Raw genomic sequence first — 17,680 nt, 5'->3', positions numbered from 1 at the left:
TCGATCCTTCCTGACTCACTCTCCACCTGCAGGCTGTCCTTGCCTTCTTCTTCAGGCAGGCACTCCCTGCCACAGCAACACACCAGAACCTCAGTATCTATGAGCATTAATGCCCAGGAAATCCCTCACTCATCAGCACGATCCACTTGTCACACAGTCAGACAAAAGCCGGGAAGGAAACACCACAGCACTGTCACTAAGAACATCCCCTTGACCCCCAACACATCTCTTCGGGGAAAGGGATTTTGGTCCCTCCTCCAGCCCTGCTGGCTCTCACCCACTCAGGCTGGGCCTGGAAGCAGCACAAAAGGTACCCGAGCAGGAAATGGTGCTTTGTTGGTCCCATAGGATCAACACTGTTGGATTCAACATAAAGATGCCACAACTGAACAGGAGCTAATGCACACCAGTCTCTCAAACACACTCATTTTAGATGTGTGAGTTACCTCTACCATCACTGGTTCCTTCTTCAGAAAACAAACATCTTCGGAGGAGGGAAAGAGATTTAAAAGCATATTTGCCCTTAACATTATCAGTTCCTGGGGAAGCTGGACAAAAGCAATTACACATGTCCCACAAAAGCTGGACAGTGTGCAGTGCCCTTGTGTATTTTTCTCACAGGGGAAGGAGGAAGCAGAGCTGTAAGCTACGGACATTCTCTCAAAGTGAAATTTAGCTCAGGACAACAGAACACATATCCCCCACACCGATGGGAAATGGCCCAAATATCTGACACACTGTCACTGAGAGAGAGGAAATCAACCAACCAACCAACAAAACCACCAAAACAAACTCAAAGGTTTGGCAGTTTGACAGAGGAGAGAAGAAAAACAAAAGGTCCCGTTTGGCTGCAGTGAAACACAATTTTTTGGCAAAATCTTGAACACCAAGACCAATACTTTCCCTGTCTATCAAGTGCAGAGAGGTAATCAAGGAAAGGTTTAGAGAAGGCTTGGCAGCATGATCCAAATTTCAAAAAGCTTCTGTTTGACCAACAACATTCCACATCAAAACCAAGAAAGTAAGACAAACACAGCTGATGTCTTCACAAGCAGCAACACCAGAAACAACAACTGTGCCCTGAGATACTCAGAACATCTGGAGGTCCTGACAGGATCCCAGGAGAGCAGCACTGTGTGCTGGGACCCTTCCTGAGGTATTCCATTATAATCTTCCATCTTGCACCCTGTGAACTGGGATCTCCACAGCTAAGCAGACATTCTCCTTTTCATCCCCAGTGACCTTTCCACATCCTCACCTTCCCTCATAACTGGCACAAAGAACACTTGGAATGCCACAAATCCACTCTGGGACTCTTTCACTCTTCCCACATGACAGGATGCTTTCTGCCTTTGCAGCAATGTCAAATACAATTCGAGCGCTTAAAGGTTCTGTGATTAGAGTTGTGAATAGTTCTGATCCCAGTCCCCACAGATCCTCTTCAAGAAAACCAAGCCAAAAGCAGAAGCACAAGTGGAAGCATTTCTACAGTAGAAAACCAGAGGTGGGCAGCTCTGTAGATGTGGAGGTTTGGTGTGTACATCCAGACACCAGAATGAGCTGTGTGTGGTAACAGGACACACCAGCTCTACCCAGACTGACTGGCCAAGAGCACAAGTAGGGGAAGAACAGAGCAGAGAGATGACACCCACCTCCTCAACTGCCCTTAAATATCCTCTCTGAAGAGGAGCACAGAGGCAACAGCTGTGGAAGCTGTTACAGGTGCCCTACAATACACACACAGCAGGTTGAAATGCCTCCCTCCCACAACAACTTCCCCAAAACGGCGCAAAAATGTTCATCAGTCTGCATGTTCCCAACTCTTATCCAACACATTCCCTATGCCAGGCTGCAGCAGCACAGGGAACTGTATATGACAGGAAATATTCATAACCTCAAAGGCCTTCATGGCCATTTCAAGGCCCTATACTATCTCAAGATCCAGAAGGCCTCCAACTCCACACCCTTGGAGACTGGGAAAAGATCCTGGGCAAAAACACTTTGTGCCCATTGTACCTCCCACTTCCCTCTAGACATCCTCCATTCCACACCCTGCAACATTTATTCTCCAGAAAAGACCATCATCTCCCAGTCCCCTCTTCTTATGACAGGGACCATGGTCTTCCCAAGGATTTCCAGTTCCCTCGTGTACACAAGTCTTCCCACTGCTCAAGGGCACCTTTCACATCAGCACATGCACAGGCCCTACTCACTGTCACTGCCACATTCACCTCTGGCACAAGTCACAATTTCCCACCTCAGGGCTCAGCTTTTGCTTACCCTCCCCAGCAACTGCAGCACTGTAAAAGCCACACAGGTGGCATCCCATGCCCGGTGTCCATCAGACTCTCTGCAGCTGATCCTTCGGGTCAGCAGTTTCAGAGGGAAATGTCACACACCTGTGAGTAACACTCGCTGCAGAGCTCTGCTCGGGACAGCTCTCATGGCAACAGCCACTGATGTCACAATAATAGAGACAGAACAACCCAGATGCTGAGGAGCACAGCAGTGGAGTCCATTCCATCCCCTGGGTAGGAGAAATTGGCTGAGGGATTATTGTGTTCTTGTGGAAAACAGAATTTCCATGGAAGCTGTAAGGGTGCTGCTAATGTAAATATTGATAAAAATATCAAAACAAGTGAGTGTACACCAAGCCTCCTGTCCAGCCACAAATGCAGTTTCAAAACTACAGCACACAAAAAAGGGGAAAAAAATAAACAGCCATGAAACCAATAATGAAGACACCAAACAAACAAAAACCCCAGGAAATCTCCACAGTCCCTTCCCAGTTTTCAAAATGACACGACTGGGAAAACCAAAATGGAGAAATTACATTATGGAGATTGAAAATACGTTAAACCACAGTCCAAACTGTCACCCTACCGCACATGTCAAGTAGAGGAGAATGTCAGAAGATGAGGAGAGAAAAAAACCGACATGTGATACCACCACGGTCAGCAGTCAGCAAAGGCAATAAGGAAGAAGGCAGTACATAGGGCCTGGGGACTGACACCACCACAGCCTGTCCTGCACACCAAGCTCGGGTGCAAATGCTACACATCAGCAAGTTCTGTCTCCAAAACTCAAACGTCGAGGCAACACAGGTCAACTCTCATCACAATCAGCAGCGATTTCATTCTATGGAAGAACAAATCATATCCACAGCAGCAAATCTCTGCTGCGAACCCCAAGGAGTTACCGCGATACCTCTATCGGATACAGATGAAAAGGTACAATTAACATATTTAAGCACCTGTAAAGTAACCACTCCCACAAGCCAGGGGCGCGGAGCCCGGAGACCGACAGGGCTGGCCCAGGGGGCGGGAGAGAAGAGGCAGAGGGAGGAGGGAACAAGTAGACGAGAGCAAGGGATTGTCACTGACCGTGTCGAGGAGAGAGGGAGGCTCCGGCTGCGTGTCCTTGGGCGCGGCGCCGGGCGGCGGCGGGAAGTTGGGGCTGAAAACCATCAGGTCGCTCTTGGCCGCGCCGTCCGCCACGCACAGGCTCCGGCTGTGGCGCTGTGAGTACGACCAGCTGCCCACTTCGCTGGCGCACACCAGCGTCGTGGGCCCGGGCCCCGACAGCACGGCCGCCCGCGGCGCCCAGCGCGACGCCCCGTACAGCACCACGGCCAGCAGGAACAGGCTCGACACGCCGCAGATCGCCACCACCAGCCACACGTTCGTCGCCGCCGCCGCCGCCGGCCCAGAGCCGCTCTCGCCGCCCGCCAACGAGCGCGGCAGCAGCGACGACGAGCCCGCCGCCGCCGCCAGCGCCGCCTCGCCGCCCTCCACCAGCGACACGCTCAGCGTCGCCGTGGCCGAGCGCGCCGGCTCGCCGTGGTCCCGCACCACGATCACCAGCCTCTGCCGCGGCCCGTCCGCCTCCTCCAGCGCCCGCGCCGTGCTCACCTCGCCGCTGTACAGCCCCACGCGGAACAAGGCGCTCTTGCCCCGCGGCTCCCACAGCTCGTAGCGCAGCCATGCGTTGTAGCCCGAGTCCGCGTCCACCGCCCGGATCTTCGCCACCACCTGACCCGACGGCGAACCCCACGACGCCCACGCCCACAGCGTCCCCGCCTCCCCCGACACGGACCCGGCCTCCGACCCGCCGCCCGCCGCCGGCAGCAGCGCCGGCGCGTTGTCGTTCTCGTCCACCACGAACAGCTGCACCGTCGCGTTGCCGCACAGCGACGGCTCCCCCGCGTCCACCGCACGCACCTCGAACTGCAGCACCTGCACCTCCTCGTAGTCCAGCGGCTGCAGCGCCCGCAACACGCCGCTCTCCGCCTCCACCGACACGTAGCTCGACGCCGCAACACCCCCCACCGACCCCGACCCCGACCCCCACGACCCCGACCCCCCGCCCAACGCGCCCTCCCACAACGAGTAGCTCACGCGCCCGTTGCCCGCCTCGTCCGGGTCCCGCGCCCACAGCCGCGCCAGCTCCGCGCCCGCCAAGTTGTTCTCCCGCGCCAGCACCGTGTACACCGCCTGCGCGAACGACGGCGCGTTGTCGTTCACGTCCGACACCGGCACACGCAGCCCAACGCGGCCGCCCAGCGACGGAGAACCGCCGTCCTCCGCACGCACCTCCACCTCGTACTCCGACACCCGCTCCCGGTCCAGCAGCTCCCGCAGCACCAGCGAGTACGACCCCGACAACGTCGCCTCCAGAACGAACGGACCCGACGGCCACACCCAGCACCGCACACGACCGTTCGACCCCGAGTCCCGGTCCCACACGCTCAGCAGGGCCACCACCGTCCCCAGCGACGCGTCCTCCGACACCGGCACCGACAGCGACGTCACCCGCACCTCCGGCGCGTTGTCGTTCACGTCCAGCACCTCCAGCTCCACGCTGCAGTGACTCGACAGCGGGGGCCAACCTTGGTCTCTCGCTTCTATACGGAAATCAAACATACTGACTTCTTCAAAGTCCAGAGCACCCGTCAGGTGAATCTCCCCTGTTTTGGTATTGAGGGAAATCACATCTCTTCCATTCGGCGGAATGAAGCTGGTTGCAGTGTAGGTCACTTCACTGTTAATTCCTTCATCTGCATCTGTGGCGTTCACCTGTGCCACCAGCGTCCCCACTGCAGCGCTCTCCGGTAGTTGCACTTTATACAACGACAGGTGGAACTGGGGCGCGTTGTCGTTCGCATCCAGCACCGAGATCACCAGCTCCATCGTCCCTGTCAGAGACGGCCGGCCCCCGTCACTCGCCGTCAGCAACAACCGGTGCACGGCCATCGTCTCGCGATCCAGCGGTTTCCTTAAAACAAGTTCGGGAACAATATTTCGCTCATTTGATTTTTGTATATCCAAAGAGAAATGTTCGTTGGGACTCAGTGTGTAGGAGAGCTGCGCGTTCGCTCCGATATCCGCATCTGACGCGCCCTCCAGTGGGAAACGGGAACCCACCAGAGACGATTCGGCAATACTGATGTTTTTTCGGGCGGCGGGGAAGGTGGGGGCATTGTCATTAATGTCGGTGACCTCCAGCTCCACGTGGAAGACGCGCAGCGGCCGCTCCAGCAGCACCTCCAGCCGCAGCGCGCACGGCGCGCTCTTGCCGCACAGCTCCTCCCGGTCCAGCCGCGAGCTCACCACCAGCGCCCCGCTCGCCCCGCTCACCTCCACGCTCGCCCGCCGGCCCCCAGGCACCAGCCGCAGCCGCCGCGCCTCCGCCTCGCCCGCCTCCAGACCCAGGTCCTGTGCCACACGGCCCACCACCGTCCCGGCCTTCGCTTCCTCCGGCACCGAGTACCGCACCTGCCCCCAGCACAGCGCCCACGCCGCCTGCACCGCCACCACCCGCAACACCGCACCCCACAAACACTCGCCCATCGCCGCCGCACACGCCCAGTCCTTCCGACCCCGCACGGGCCCCGCACGGCTCCCGCCGCCGCCCGCACGCACCGGCTCCGCTGCCCGGCCCCAGCCGCCCCCCCGCGCTCACAGCCGGGCTCTCCGCCGCACCGCCAAGGAGCCGCCCACACGCCCTTCCTCAGCCTGCAGCGACACCGTGCGCTGCTCCGCCGCCTCACACGCTCCCACACAGCGCCAGCGCCGTCATCTCTGCCATCTCTTCTGACCGAGCTTCTCTTTTTCTTATTTGTCTTCCTTCCTTTTATTTCTCTTCCGGTTTTAAGACGTTTTTTCCTCTTCCTTTCCTACTGTTCCCTTTATACTATGTTCTCAGTTTTCTCTTCCTTGCCCTTCTGTTCTTTCTCCTTTTCATTGCTCTGCCGTGCCATATTCGTTAAACCGTTTTCCCTTCTCTTTCCAACCTTCTCTCTTCTCTATCCCCCCTGCCAGCTCCCCAGTCGCCTCCGGCGCCGCGGCGGAGCCCATCGAAGTCGGAGCCATCCGCGCTAATTCCCGGGCAGCAGCACCAGAGTGCGGTGCTGTAACCGAGGCAGAGGCTGCTGGGGACCAACTTCGCTCAGCGTCCAGAGACAAGGTCGGTATCCGATGCTCATCTACTTTATCCTGTTTTCTTTTCTTGCATTCTCTTCTTCCTTCCTTCCCTCCTTAAATCCATACTGGCTTGCTTTTTATTTATGTCATCTCCTTTCTTTATCCTTCTTCACTTTCTTGTGCTGTTGTCTCTCTTCCTTCTCTTCTTTGTTTATCTTTCAGTGGATACTTTGCCTGTGTCTTCTTTCCTCCTACCTGCTTTTAACTGTCCTATTTTTTTCACCTGTTCTTCTATTTCTTTTTTTGTCTCTTATGTCCTTTTTTGTTTTACCACAATTCCTTTCAAATGTCTATGCCACACTCACAATGGACATATCCTTCCTGAACAGCTCTCATTCCTCTTCCTTGCAATGATTCCTTCCTTTGTTTCTTTTTTCTCTCCTTCTTTCTCTGTTCTTCCTTTATCTTCTCCCTTACTCTCTTTCCCTGTTTCTTTCTTGCCTCGCTGGGCCATTTCCTTTCTTCCCCTTCCCTTCTGATTCCATCTTTGTATATTCCAACCATTTTTCTTCCTTAAGAAAATTCTTTAAAAACAGCTACACCACTGTCCCAACAAAGCACAGACATGCCCTTTCACAAAAGCTCTCACTCCTCTCCCTTTCCTCCTCCCACCCATCTGGACAGGGCATTACCTTTCTGCTCACCTCCCATCCCTGCACCTGCAACTGCCCCTCCCTTCAGGATGAAAGACAAACATTGAGCCTTCAGTCATCAGGTAGCTCAAGGACTCAGCAATAACACAGCGAGGCAGTCAGATGGCAAAGAACAGCTCTGCCACATCAGAAAAGAGTCCACCCACTAAGATGTCTAATAAAAACAGGTTCCAAGGAGTAAAAGCCCAAGGAAGTCTGTCCTTTGGGAACTGAAAACACATCCCAGCCAAGCACAATGACCCTTCAAAAGAAGACTGGAAAAGCACAGGCCAACCACAGCTCCCAACCACTTCTCATACACTTCTGTGAAGAGCTCTTGAACTATTTTTCCTGACCCATGTCCCACCTGCACAGCCAAACAAACCCACCAAGGTGACACCAGGGCATTGTCACTGAGAACATCTGCTGCAGGCCCATCACAGCTACACCAAGAAACACATTAAAATTAGTTCTCAATCCATCCTTGCTTCCACCTGCTTACCCTGTGCCAGGCAACAGCAGGAAAGGAATGAGAGCAGGTAGTGCTGCTCCAAACCTACAGGCATTTCAATCCAGGTGACAGGCAGGCCATCCAACACAAAGATACCAAAGCTGAACAGGAACCAAGGTACACCTGTCTCTCACACAGAGCCTCTTCAATTATCAGTGACTTACCTGCAGCATCACTGGTGGCTTCTTCACAAACAGAAACTCCAGCACCAAGATTATTGATTTTCAGGGACATTGTCCTTTAATGCTACCAGCTAAGTCCATTTACAAACAAGACCAAGACCTCAGAGATGACTGAGGCAATGGCCTGAGAAGAATGGCTGAATGAGACACATTTCAAAAACCTGCAGTTTGGCCAACAACATTCATATCAAAGACAAACAATTAAAGGGATTAATAACTTCACAGGCAACAGTAACACAGAGGACAGAGCACCAGGATATACAGAACTACTGAAGCTCCTTAAAGGGTGCTAGGAGAGAAGTCTGGCGTGACTGGCCTTTACTCAAGGTTTTCTACTGGTATTCTCTAGCCAGTGCCATGGGAAATGGCAACTCCACAGCTAATCTGACATTAGCCATTTCCTCACCAATTACACTGACCACATTCTACACAGCATCTCCATTTCCCCCAGGCAACACTCTTCCCCACCCAAACTCACCCTCCCCATCACACAGGCCCAGGCTCTACTTAGTCCCACATGCAGAATCACTGCCAAAATATCAAACATTGCTCAACATGCCTCATCTGTAACCCCCCCTCTGCAGGTGATCCAGGCCTTTCACATCCTCACCTTCCCTCCAGAGCAACACAAAGAACCCATGGAGTTCTGCAAGGCCACACAGCACTTGGCAAGCTCTTCCCAGCTGCGTGAACTTCACCATAAATGCTTTGCTCCTTTTCAGCAATCTCACATGGAAACACATCAGAGCTGTGTGTTAGAGTTCATAAAGACTCTGGGATTAGAGCTGTGACAGCTCTGACCCCAGTCCACACACATTTAGATCACCAAGAGAACCACAGCAAATGCCAAAGCACAAGAGCACTCAAAAGGTCATCTGAGGGGGAGAATTTGGACCACATGAAGCCAGAGCTGGGCTGCACTGCAGGGCTTGGCCTGCAGATACAAGAATGAGCCCTGTGTGACAACAGGACACACCATCTCTACTGAGGCCACCTCTGCAGTGCACAAGTAGGCCAAGTTGAGCACATACAGATTATACCCACCTCATCACAGGTCCTTACAAATCCCTCCTGAGGAGGAGCAAGAAACCATCATGACAACATCAGCAGTTGTGCAAGCCACTCTGGATACCCACCACTACACAGGGACAGCAAGTTTAACCATTCCCATCCCACAACACTGTTTTCAAAACAAGTGGTGCATCAGACAACATTCAGCACTCTGCATCTCACCCCCTCTGACCAACACAAGGCCTACATCAGGCAGGCAGCAGCACAAGAGACTGTCTCTGATAGGAGAGCTTCAGAACCTCAAAGGACATTGTCAGAATGTAAGCATCACACACTGTCTCATGGTCAGGAAGGCTGTCACCTCCAGACTACTCTAGACCCTGGGAGTGGATCTTCAGCAAGAAAACTCTGTGCTCATATTGCCTCATGTTTTCCTCTAGGCATCCTTCCCCTCCCTCTCCAAGATGTGTTCTCAAGACAAACATGTCATCTCTCATTTCTGTCTTACAACATGGCCCATGCGCTTCCCAAGGATTTCCCGTTTTCCCACACAAGATCACTCCTCTTCCCACTGCTCAAGATCACCTTCCACATCAGGAAATGGCCAGGCCCTGCTCACTACTACAGGCCACAGTTTTCTTACCCACCTCAACACCCACCCAACTCACTCCTCCCCACCAATAACAGCACCTTCAAAACACACAGGTGCTGTCACATGCACAGGGCACAGCAGACCCTCTGCAGCTGACCTGTCACGTTTGGGATTCCTTCAGCTATCTCAGGTGGAAAGGTGGCAGACCTGGGAGCAATACTCTTCCCAAAGCTGATGTCATGACAGCTCTAAATGGCAATGCCTTTGATGTCATGCTCTGAGAGAAAAACTAAAACGTTGGTGAGAGCATCAGTGTAACACATGATGCTGACCACGTAAAAGCATGGTATTTGACATTTGGCAGTGAGTGCTTGTACTCTGGTTTCAGGGAATTTGAATATGTTAGTTTGTTCATTGCACAAAAGAAAATTTCCACAGCTTTTAAATGATGTGGCTGTTAACACAAATTTGAAAGAATATAAAAAACCGGAGTGTACAAGACATTACTTCCCAGGAACACATGCCCACAACAAGCACAACAGTGGCAAGAAGAAAACAAAATTTCCACTTCTAACATACCTGCCTGAATACTTTATACTTAACTAAGCCTTTATACTTGAAAAAAGATCATACAAACAGGAAAATGTTACTCACACCTCCCCCTCTTTCCTAAGGAGTCTGGTGGTAGAACGAAAATGGAGAACTTTTGTCCTTGAAGCCCTGAAGGTCACCTTGCTTCACCTCAATTTGTGAGCAGAAACAAAGAGGAGGAAGGCAGGTTTCCATAAGACACCAGACTAATATCAACACAGTTGGCACTCAGCAAAAGCAATAAGGCAGCACAAACTTCCTGGGGAACTGCAAACATCACAACCTGTAGTTCTTCCCCTCCTTCACCAAGCTCGGGAGGAAATGCTATACGCTAGCAAGCAAGAGAATTGCCTGAAAAGCTGACACCTCGGAGCAACTCTCACGCAATGGGCAAAACACAGGCAATTTAATTCTAGGGCAGAACAACTCCCACCGTGAGTAGCAAATCTCACCTGTGGGCCAGAATTGTTTTAGAGTGCCGCAAGACATTTATTTCAGCATAACCTCAGCAAGAGAGAAGGGGCTGGGGGAGGTCGTGGCGGCCGATGCAAAGGGGACACTGACATCCTTAATCCCCTGCAAAGCACCCACCGCCCTGCGACTGCAGGAGCTGAGCCCGGCTCCGAGCACTGCCTGCCCAGGGGGCGGGAGAGAAGGAACAGAGAAAGGGAGGAAGGGCCACTGACCGTGTCGAGGAGAGAGGGCGGCTCCGGCTGCGTGTCCTTGGCCGCGGCGCCGGGCGGCGGCGGGAAGTTGGGGCTGAAAACCATCAGGTCGCTCTTGGCCGCGCCGTCCGCCACGCACAGGCTCCGGCTGTGGCGCTGCGAGTACGACCAGCTGCCCACTTCGCTGGCGCACACCAGCGTCGTGGGCCCGGGCCCCGACAGCACGGCCGCCCGCGGCGCCCAGCGCGACGCCCCGTACAGCACCACGGCCAGCAGGAACAGGCTCGACACGCCGCAGATCGCCACCACCAGCCACACGTTCGTCGCCGCCGCCGCCGGCCCAGAGCCGCTCTCGCCGCCCGCCAACGAGCGCGGCAGCAGCGACGACGAGCCCGCCGCCGCCGCCAGCGCCGCCTCGCCGCCCTCCACCAGCGACACGCTCAGCGTCGCCGTGGCCGAGCGCGCCGGCTCGCCGTGGTCCCGCACCACGATCACCAGCCTCTGCCGCGGCCCGTCCGCCTCCTCCAGCGCCCGCGCCGTGCTCACCTCGCCGCTGTACAGCCCCACGCGGAACAAGGCGCTCTTGCCCCGCGGCTCCCACAGCTCGTAGCGCAGCCACGCGTTGTAGCCCGAGTCCGCGTCCACCGCCCGGATCTTCGCCACCACCTGACCCGACGGCGAACCCCACGACGCCCACGCCCACAGCGTCCCCGCCTCCCCCGACACGGACCCGGCCTCCGACCCGCCGCCCGCCGCCGGCAGCAGCGCCGGCGCGTTGTCGTTCTCGTCCACCACGAACAGCTGCACCGTCGCGTTGCCGCACAGCGACGGCTCCCCCGCGTCCACCGCACGCACCTCGAACTGCAGCACCTGCACCTCCTCGTAGTCCAGCGGCTGCAGCGCCCGCAACACGCCGCTCTCCGCCTCCACCGACACGTAGCTCGACGCCGCAACACCCCCCACCGACCCCGACCCCGACCCCCACGACCCCGACCCCCCGCCCAACGCGCCCTCCCACAACGAGTAGCTCACGCGCCCGTTGCCCGCCTCGTCCGGGTCCCGCGCCCACAGCCGCGCCAGCTCCGCGCCCGCCAAGTTGTTCTCCCGCGCCAGCACCGTGTACACCGCCTGCGCGAACGACGGCGCGTTGTCGTTCACGTCCGACACCGGCACACGCAGCCCAACGCGGCCGCCCAGCGACGGAGAACCGCCGTCCTCCGCACGCACCTCCACCTCGTACTCCGACACCCGCTCCCGGTCCAGCAACTCCCGCAGCACCAGCGAGTACGACCCCGACAACGTTGCCTCCAGAACGAACGGACCCGACGGCCACACCCAGCACCGCACACGACCGTTCGACCCCGAGTCCCGGTCCCACACGCTCAGCAGGGCCACCACCGTCCCCAGCGACGCGTCCTCCGACACCGGCACCGACAGCGACGTCACCCGCACCTCCGGCGCGTTGTCGTTCACGTCCAGCACCTCCAGCACCACTTTGCAGTGACCCGACAGCGGAGGCGTCCCTTGGTCTCTTGCTTCTATACGAAAATTAAATACATTGATTTCTTCAAAGTCCAGGGCGCCCGTTAGACGGATCTCCCCCGTCTTTGGATTTATAGAAATCACATCTTTTCCACTCGGGGGAAAAAAGTTCGTCACGCTGTAGGTCAGCTCACTGTTACTTCCCTCGTCCGGATCATTGGCATTTACGTGCGTTACCAGTGTCCCCACTGCAGCGCTCTCCGGCAGCTGCACTTTATACAACGACTCGTTAAATTGGGGCACGTTGTCGTTCGCATCCAGCACTGAGATCACCAGTTCCATCGTCCCTGTCAGAGACGGCCGGCCCCCGTCACTCGCCGTCAGCAACAACCGGTGCACGGCCAGCGTCTCACGGTCCACAGATTTTTTTAAAATGAGTTCAGGTTCACCATTCGGTTCATTCACTTTTTGTATATCCAGAGAGAAGTGCTCGCTGGGGCTGAGCGTGTAGGAGAGCTGAGCGTTCGCTCCGATATCTGCATCAGACGCGCCCTCCAGCGGGAACCGGGAACCGAGAGGGGAGTTCTCCGATAAACTGATGTTTTTTCGGGTGGCGGGGAAGATGGGGGCATTGTCATTAATGTCGGTGACCTCCAGCTCCACGTGGAAGACGCGCAGCGGCCGCTCCAGCAGCACCTCCAGCCGCAGCGCGCACGGCGCGCTCTTGCCGCACAGCTCCTCCCGGTCCAGCCGCGAGCTCACCACCAGCGCCCCGCTCGCCCCGCTCACCTCCACGCTCGCCCGCCGGCCCCCAGGCACCAGCCGCAGCCGCCGCGCCTCCGCCTCGCCCGCCTCCAGACCCAGGTCCTGCGCCACACGGCCCACCACCGTCCCGGCCTTCGCTTCCTCCGGCACCGAGTACCGCACCTGCCCCCAGCACAGCGCCCACGCCGCCTGCACCGCCACCACCCGCAACACCGCACCCCACAAACACTCGCCCATCGCCGACGCCGCCTTCCGACCCCGCACGGGCCCCGCACGGCTCCCGCCGCCGCCCGCACGCACCGGCTCCGCTGCCCGGCCCCAGCCGCCCCCCCGCGCTCACAGCCGGGCTCTCCGCCGCACCGCCAAGGAGCCGCCCACACGCCCTTCCTCAGCCTGCAGCGACACCGTGCGCTGCTCCGCCGCCTCACACGCTCCCACACAGCGCCCAAGCCTCTGCCCCGACACACGCATCTCCTCTGACGTGTCCTGCTCCCCTTCTCTCTCTTTTTCTCATTTAGTTTTCCTTATCGCTTGCTGTTCCCTTTCAAACAATCCTTCATTTTTTCCTTCCTCCTTCTTCGTCTTTTTTCTTCCTTCCTTCACTTCTTTTTTATTACGTCTCGTTTCCCTTCTTGTTTCTACTTTTTTCCTTAGTACTCTTCTCTCTTTCCTCCTTCACTTTCTTTTTATTCTTTCTTTTTTTTCTTCTTCGTCACTGCCGTTCCCCATTCTTTACACGTTTTTCCCTTCTCTTTCCATCCTCCTCTATTCATCAACCCCACTGGAAGCTCCTCACTTGCCTCCAGTGCCGCAGAGGACACCATCAAATCGGAGCCATCATCTCTAAATACGGGGCATTAGAGCCGCATGGAGCCTTGTTGGGTACCACCTCCACTCACCATCTACAGATAATGTCGGTGAGTGATGGTCATTTCCTTTTTAGTCTCCTTTGTCTTTCCATTCTGTTCTTCCTTTCTTTCCTACTTTCGTTCTGGCTTTATTTTTCCTTGAATAAGCTCACGTCCTTCTTTATATTTTCTTTTTATTTCCTTTTTGTATTCCTGGTTTTACCCTTCCCTTGACTCTCTTTCCTTTCTCTTTCTTTGTTCTCTTTCCCTATATCTTTCCTGCTTATCCCTGTCTATGTTTTTTCAACCTCCTCTTCTGTTTCCACCTTGTCTCTTCTCTTTTTTCCCCGACTTGATTTCCAAGCGCTCTCATTCTTCTTTGCACTGATTCCTTCACGTCCTTCTTTTTTATTTACCTCCTTCTTTCTACTTTCTTCCTCTTCTCCCTTTTGCTCTTCCTTTCTCTTTCTTTTCTTTCTTCCCTCACCGTGCCTTGTCGTTGCCTCCCTTCTCTTTTGCTTCCATCCTTGTATCTTCTGTTCAGCCTTTACCTTAGCAAAATATTTTTAAAATACCTAGAGCAATCCTGCCATAGGCATGGACATGTCCTTTCTTTGGCAACAGATCTCATTTCTCTTCCCCACCACCTCCCATCCCTCTGGAGAGAAAATACCTTTCTCGCTGATCTCCCGCTCCTGCACCTCTGTCTTCCCCTCCCTTCACCATCAAGGCCACACTCTTCAGCCTCCAGCCCTCTCAAGGACCCAGCAAGAACACACCAAGGCACTCAGATGGCAAACAACAGCTCTGCTACATCACAACACCTTCCACCACCCTCTCTCACACAACCTGAAGCCAGAGCTACTGAGACATCTCTGCAAACAGGCTGGAAAGAACCAACACACCCAGGGGAGTTTCTCATTCAGGAACTCAAACCCATCACAGCCCAGCACCACAATCCTCCACAAAGACTGAAAAAGCACTGGGCAAAACTGCTCCTCAGGGCTCTTCATGTACCTCGATCCTTCCTGACTCACTCTCCACCTGCAGGCTGTCCTTGCCTTCTTCTTCAGGCAGGCACTCCCTGCCACAGCAACACACCAGAACCTCAGTATCTATGAGCATTAATGCCCAGGAAATCCCTCACTCATCAGCACGATCCACTTGTCACACAGTCAGACAAAAGCCGGGAAGGAAACACCACAGCACTGTCACTAAGAACATCCCCTTGACCCCCAACACATCTCTTTGGGGAAAGGGATTTTGGTCCCTCCTCCAGCCCTGCTGGCTCTCACCCACTCAGGCTGGGCCTGGAAGCAGCACAAAAGGTACCCGAGCAGGAAATGGTGCTTTGTTGGTCCCATAGGATCAACACTGTGTTGACTCAACATAAAGATGCCACAACTGAACAGGAGCTAATGCACACCAGTCTCTCCAACACACCCATTTCAAGTGTGCAACTTAACCTGCAGCGCCACCGGTTCCTTCTTCCAAAAACAAATATTTTCGGGGGAGGGAAATAGATTTAAAAGGATATTTGTAATTAACATTATCAGTTCCTGGGGAAGGTGGACAAAAGCAGTCACTTATGTTCCTCACAAACTGGAGAGTGTACAGTGCCCTTATGTATTTTTCTCACAGGGCAAGGAGGAAGCAGAGCTGTAAGCTACGGACATTCTCTCAAAGTGAAACTTAGCTCAGGACACACAACAGAACACACATCCCCCACACCGATGGGAAATGGCCCAAATGTCTGACACACTGTCACTGAGAGAGGAAATCAACCAACCAACCAACAAAACCACCAAAACAAACTCAAAGGTTTGGCAGTTTGGCACAAGAGAGGAGAAAAACAAATGGTCCTGTTCGGCTGCAGTGAAACACAATTTTTTGGCAAAATCTTGAACACCAAGACCAATCCTTCCCCTGTCTATCAAGTGCAGAGAGGTAATCAAGGAAAGGTTTAGAGAAGGTTTGGCAGCATGATCCAAATTTCAAAAAGCTTCTGTTTGACCAACAACATTCCACATCCACAACACAATATGTGAGTGCTGCAAACCCACTCTGGGACTCTTTGACTCTTCCCACAGGACAGGATGCTTTCTGCCTTTGCAGCAATGTCAAATACAAATCGAGTGCTTAAAGGTTCTGTGATTAGAGCTGTGAACAGCTCTGACCAATGTCCCCACAGATCTTCTTCAAGAAGACCAAACCAAACGATGAAGCACAAGTGCAATCAAAGTGTCAACAGGGTAGAAGAATTTCTACCATAGAAATTTCTACAAAGCTGGGCTGCTCTGTAGATGTGGAGGTTTGGTGTGTACATCCAGACACCAGAATGAGCTGTCTGTGGTAACAGGACACACCAGCTCTACCCAGACTGACTGGCCAAGAGCACAAGAAGGGGAAGAACAGAGCACAGAGATGACACCCACCTCCTCAACTGCCCTTAAATATCCTCTCTGAAGAGGAGCACAGAGGCAACAGCTGTGGAAGCTGTTACAGGTGCCCTACAATACACACACAGCAGGTTGAAGTGCTTCCCTCCCACAACAGCTTCTCCAAAACGGCAGCAAAAATGTTCATCAGTCTGCATGTTCCCAGCTCTTATCCAGCACATTCCCTATGATGGGCTGCAGCAGCAGAAGGAACTGCCTCTGATAGGAAATATTCATAACATCAAAGAACTTCGTGGCCATTTCAAGGCCATATATCTCAAGATCCAGAAGGCCTCCAACTCCACACCCTTGGAGACTGGGAAAAGATCCTGGGCAAAAACACTTTGTGCCCATTGTACCTCCCACTTTCCTCTAGACATCCTCCATTCCTCACCCTGCAACATGCAATTCTCCAGAAAAGACCATCATCTCCCAGTCCTCTCTTCTTATGACAGGGACCATGGTCTTCCCAAGGATTTCCAGTTCCCTCACACAAGTCTCCCCACTGCTCAAGGGCACCTTTCACATCAGCACATGCACAGGCCCTACTCACTGTCACTGCCACATTCACCTCTGGCACAAGTCACAATCTCCCACCTCAGGGCTCAACTTTTGCTTACCCTCCCCAGCAACTGCAGCACTGTAAAACCCACACAGATGGCATCCCATGCCCGGTGTCCATCAGACTCTCTGCAGCTGATCCTTCGGGTCAGCAGTTTCAGAGGGAAATGTTACACACCTGTGAGTAACACTCGCTGCAGAGCTCTGCTCGGGACAGCTCTCATGGCAACGGGCACTGATGTCATAATAATAGAGAGACAGAACAACCCAGATGCTGAGGAGCACAGCAATGCAGTCCATTCCATCCTCTGGGTAGAAGAACTTGGCTGAGGGATTATTGTGTTCTTGTGGAAAACAGAATTTCCGTGGAAGCTGTAAGGGTGCCGCTAATGTAAATATTGATAAAAATATCAAAACAAGTGAGTGTACACCAAGCCTCCTGTCCAGCCACAAACGCAGTTTCAAAACTACAGCTCACAAAAACGGGGGGAAAATAAACAGCCATGAAACCAATAATGAAGACACCAAACAAACTAAAACCCCAGGAAATCTCTAGAACCCCTTCCCAGTTTTCAAAATGACATGACTGGGAAAACCAAAATGGAGAAATTACGCCATGGAGATTGAAAATACGTTAAAGCACAAGCCCAAACTGTCACCCTACCTCACATGTCATGTAGAGGAGAATGTCAGAAGATGAGGAGAGAAAAAAACCCACATGTGATACCACCACGGTCAGCAGTCAGCAAAGGCAATAAGGAAGAAGGCAGTACATAGGGCCTGGGGACTGACACCACCACAGCCTGTCCTGCACACCAAGCTCGGGTGCAAATGCTACACATCAGCAAGTTCTGTCTCCAAAACTCAAACGTCGAGGCAACACAGGTCAACTCTCATCACAATCAGCAGTGATTTCATTC

At 54.0% G+C, this 17,680-nt stretch overlaps 2 protein-coding genes across 2 annotated transcripts; both read right to left on the bottom strand.

The window, feature by feature from the left end:
• Positions 1 to 3,245: 3,245 nt before the first annotated feature.
• Positions 3,246 to 6,779, bottom strand: LOC113986535 (protocadherin alpha-2-like). Its single transcript, XM_039390367.1, has one exon. The coding sequence runs from the start codon at positions 5,847 to 5,849 to the stop codon at positions 3,246 to 3,248; it is 2,604 nt and encodes an 867-aa protein (XP_039246301.1). The 5' UTR covers positions 5,850 to 6,779.
• A 2,703-nt stretch (positions 6,780 to 9,482) lies between these two features.
• Positions 9,483 to 13,384, bottom strand: LOC120325067 (protocadherin alpha-2-like). The gene is given in 4 exon segments (XM_039390366.1): positions 9,483 to 9,508; positions 10,688 to 10,717; positions 10,720 to 13,221; positions 13,294 to 13,384. Coding segments are annotated over 4 exon segments (2,649 nt in total).
• Between the last annotated feature and the right edge of the window lie 4,296 nt (positions 13,385 to 17,680).

This window comes from Pipra filicauda, unplaced genomic scaffold, assembly GCF_003945595.2.
Source record: "Pipra filicauda isolate LSUMZ 115617 unplaced genomic scaffold, ASM394559v2 scaffold815_size75024_pilon, whole genome shotgun sequence".
In the NCBI taxonomy this organism is placed as follows: Eukaryota; Metazoa; Chordata; class Aves; order Passeriformes; family Pipridae; genus Pipra; species Pipra filicauda.
The sequence above is the reverse complement of the archived record's forward strand: the minus strand, read 5'-3'. Positions and strand labels throughout refer to the sequence as shown.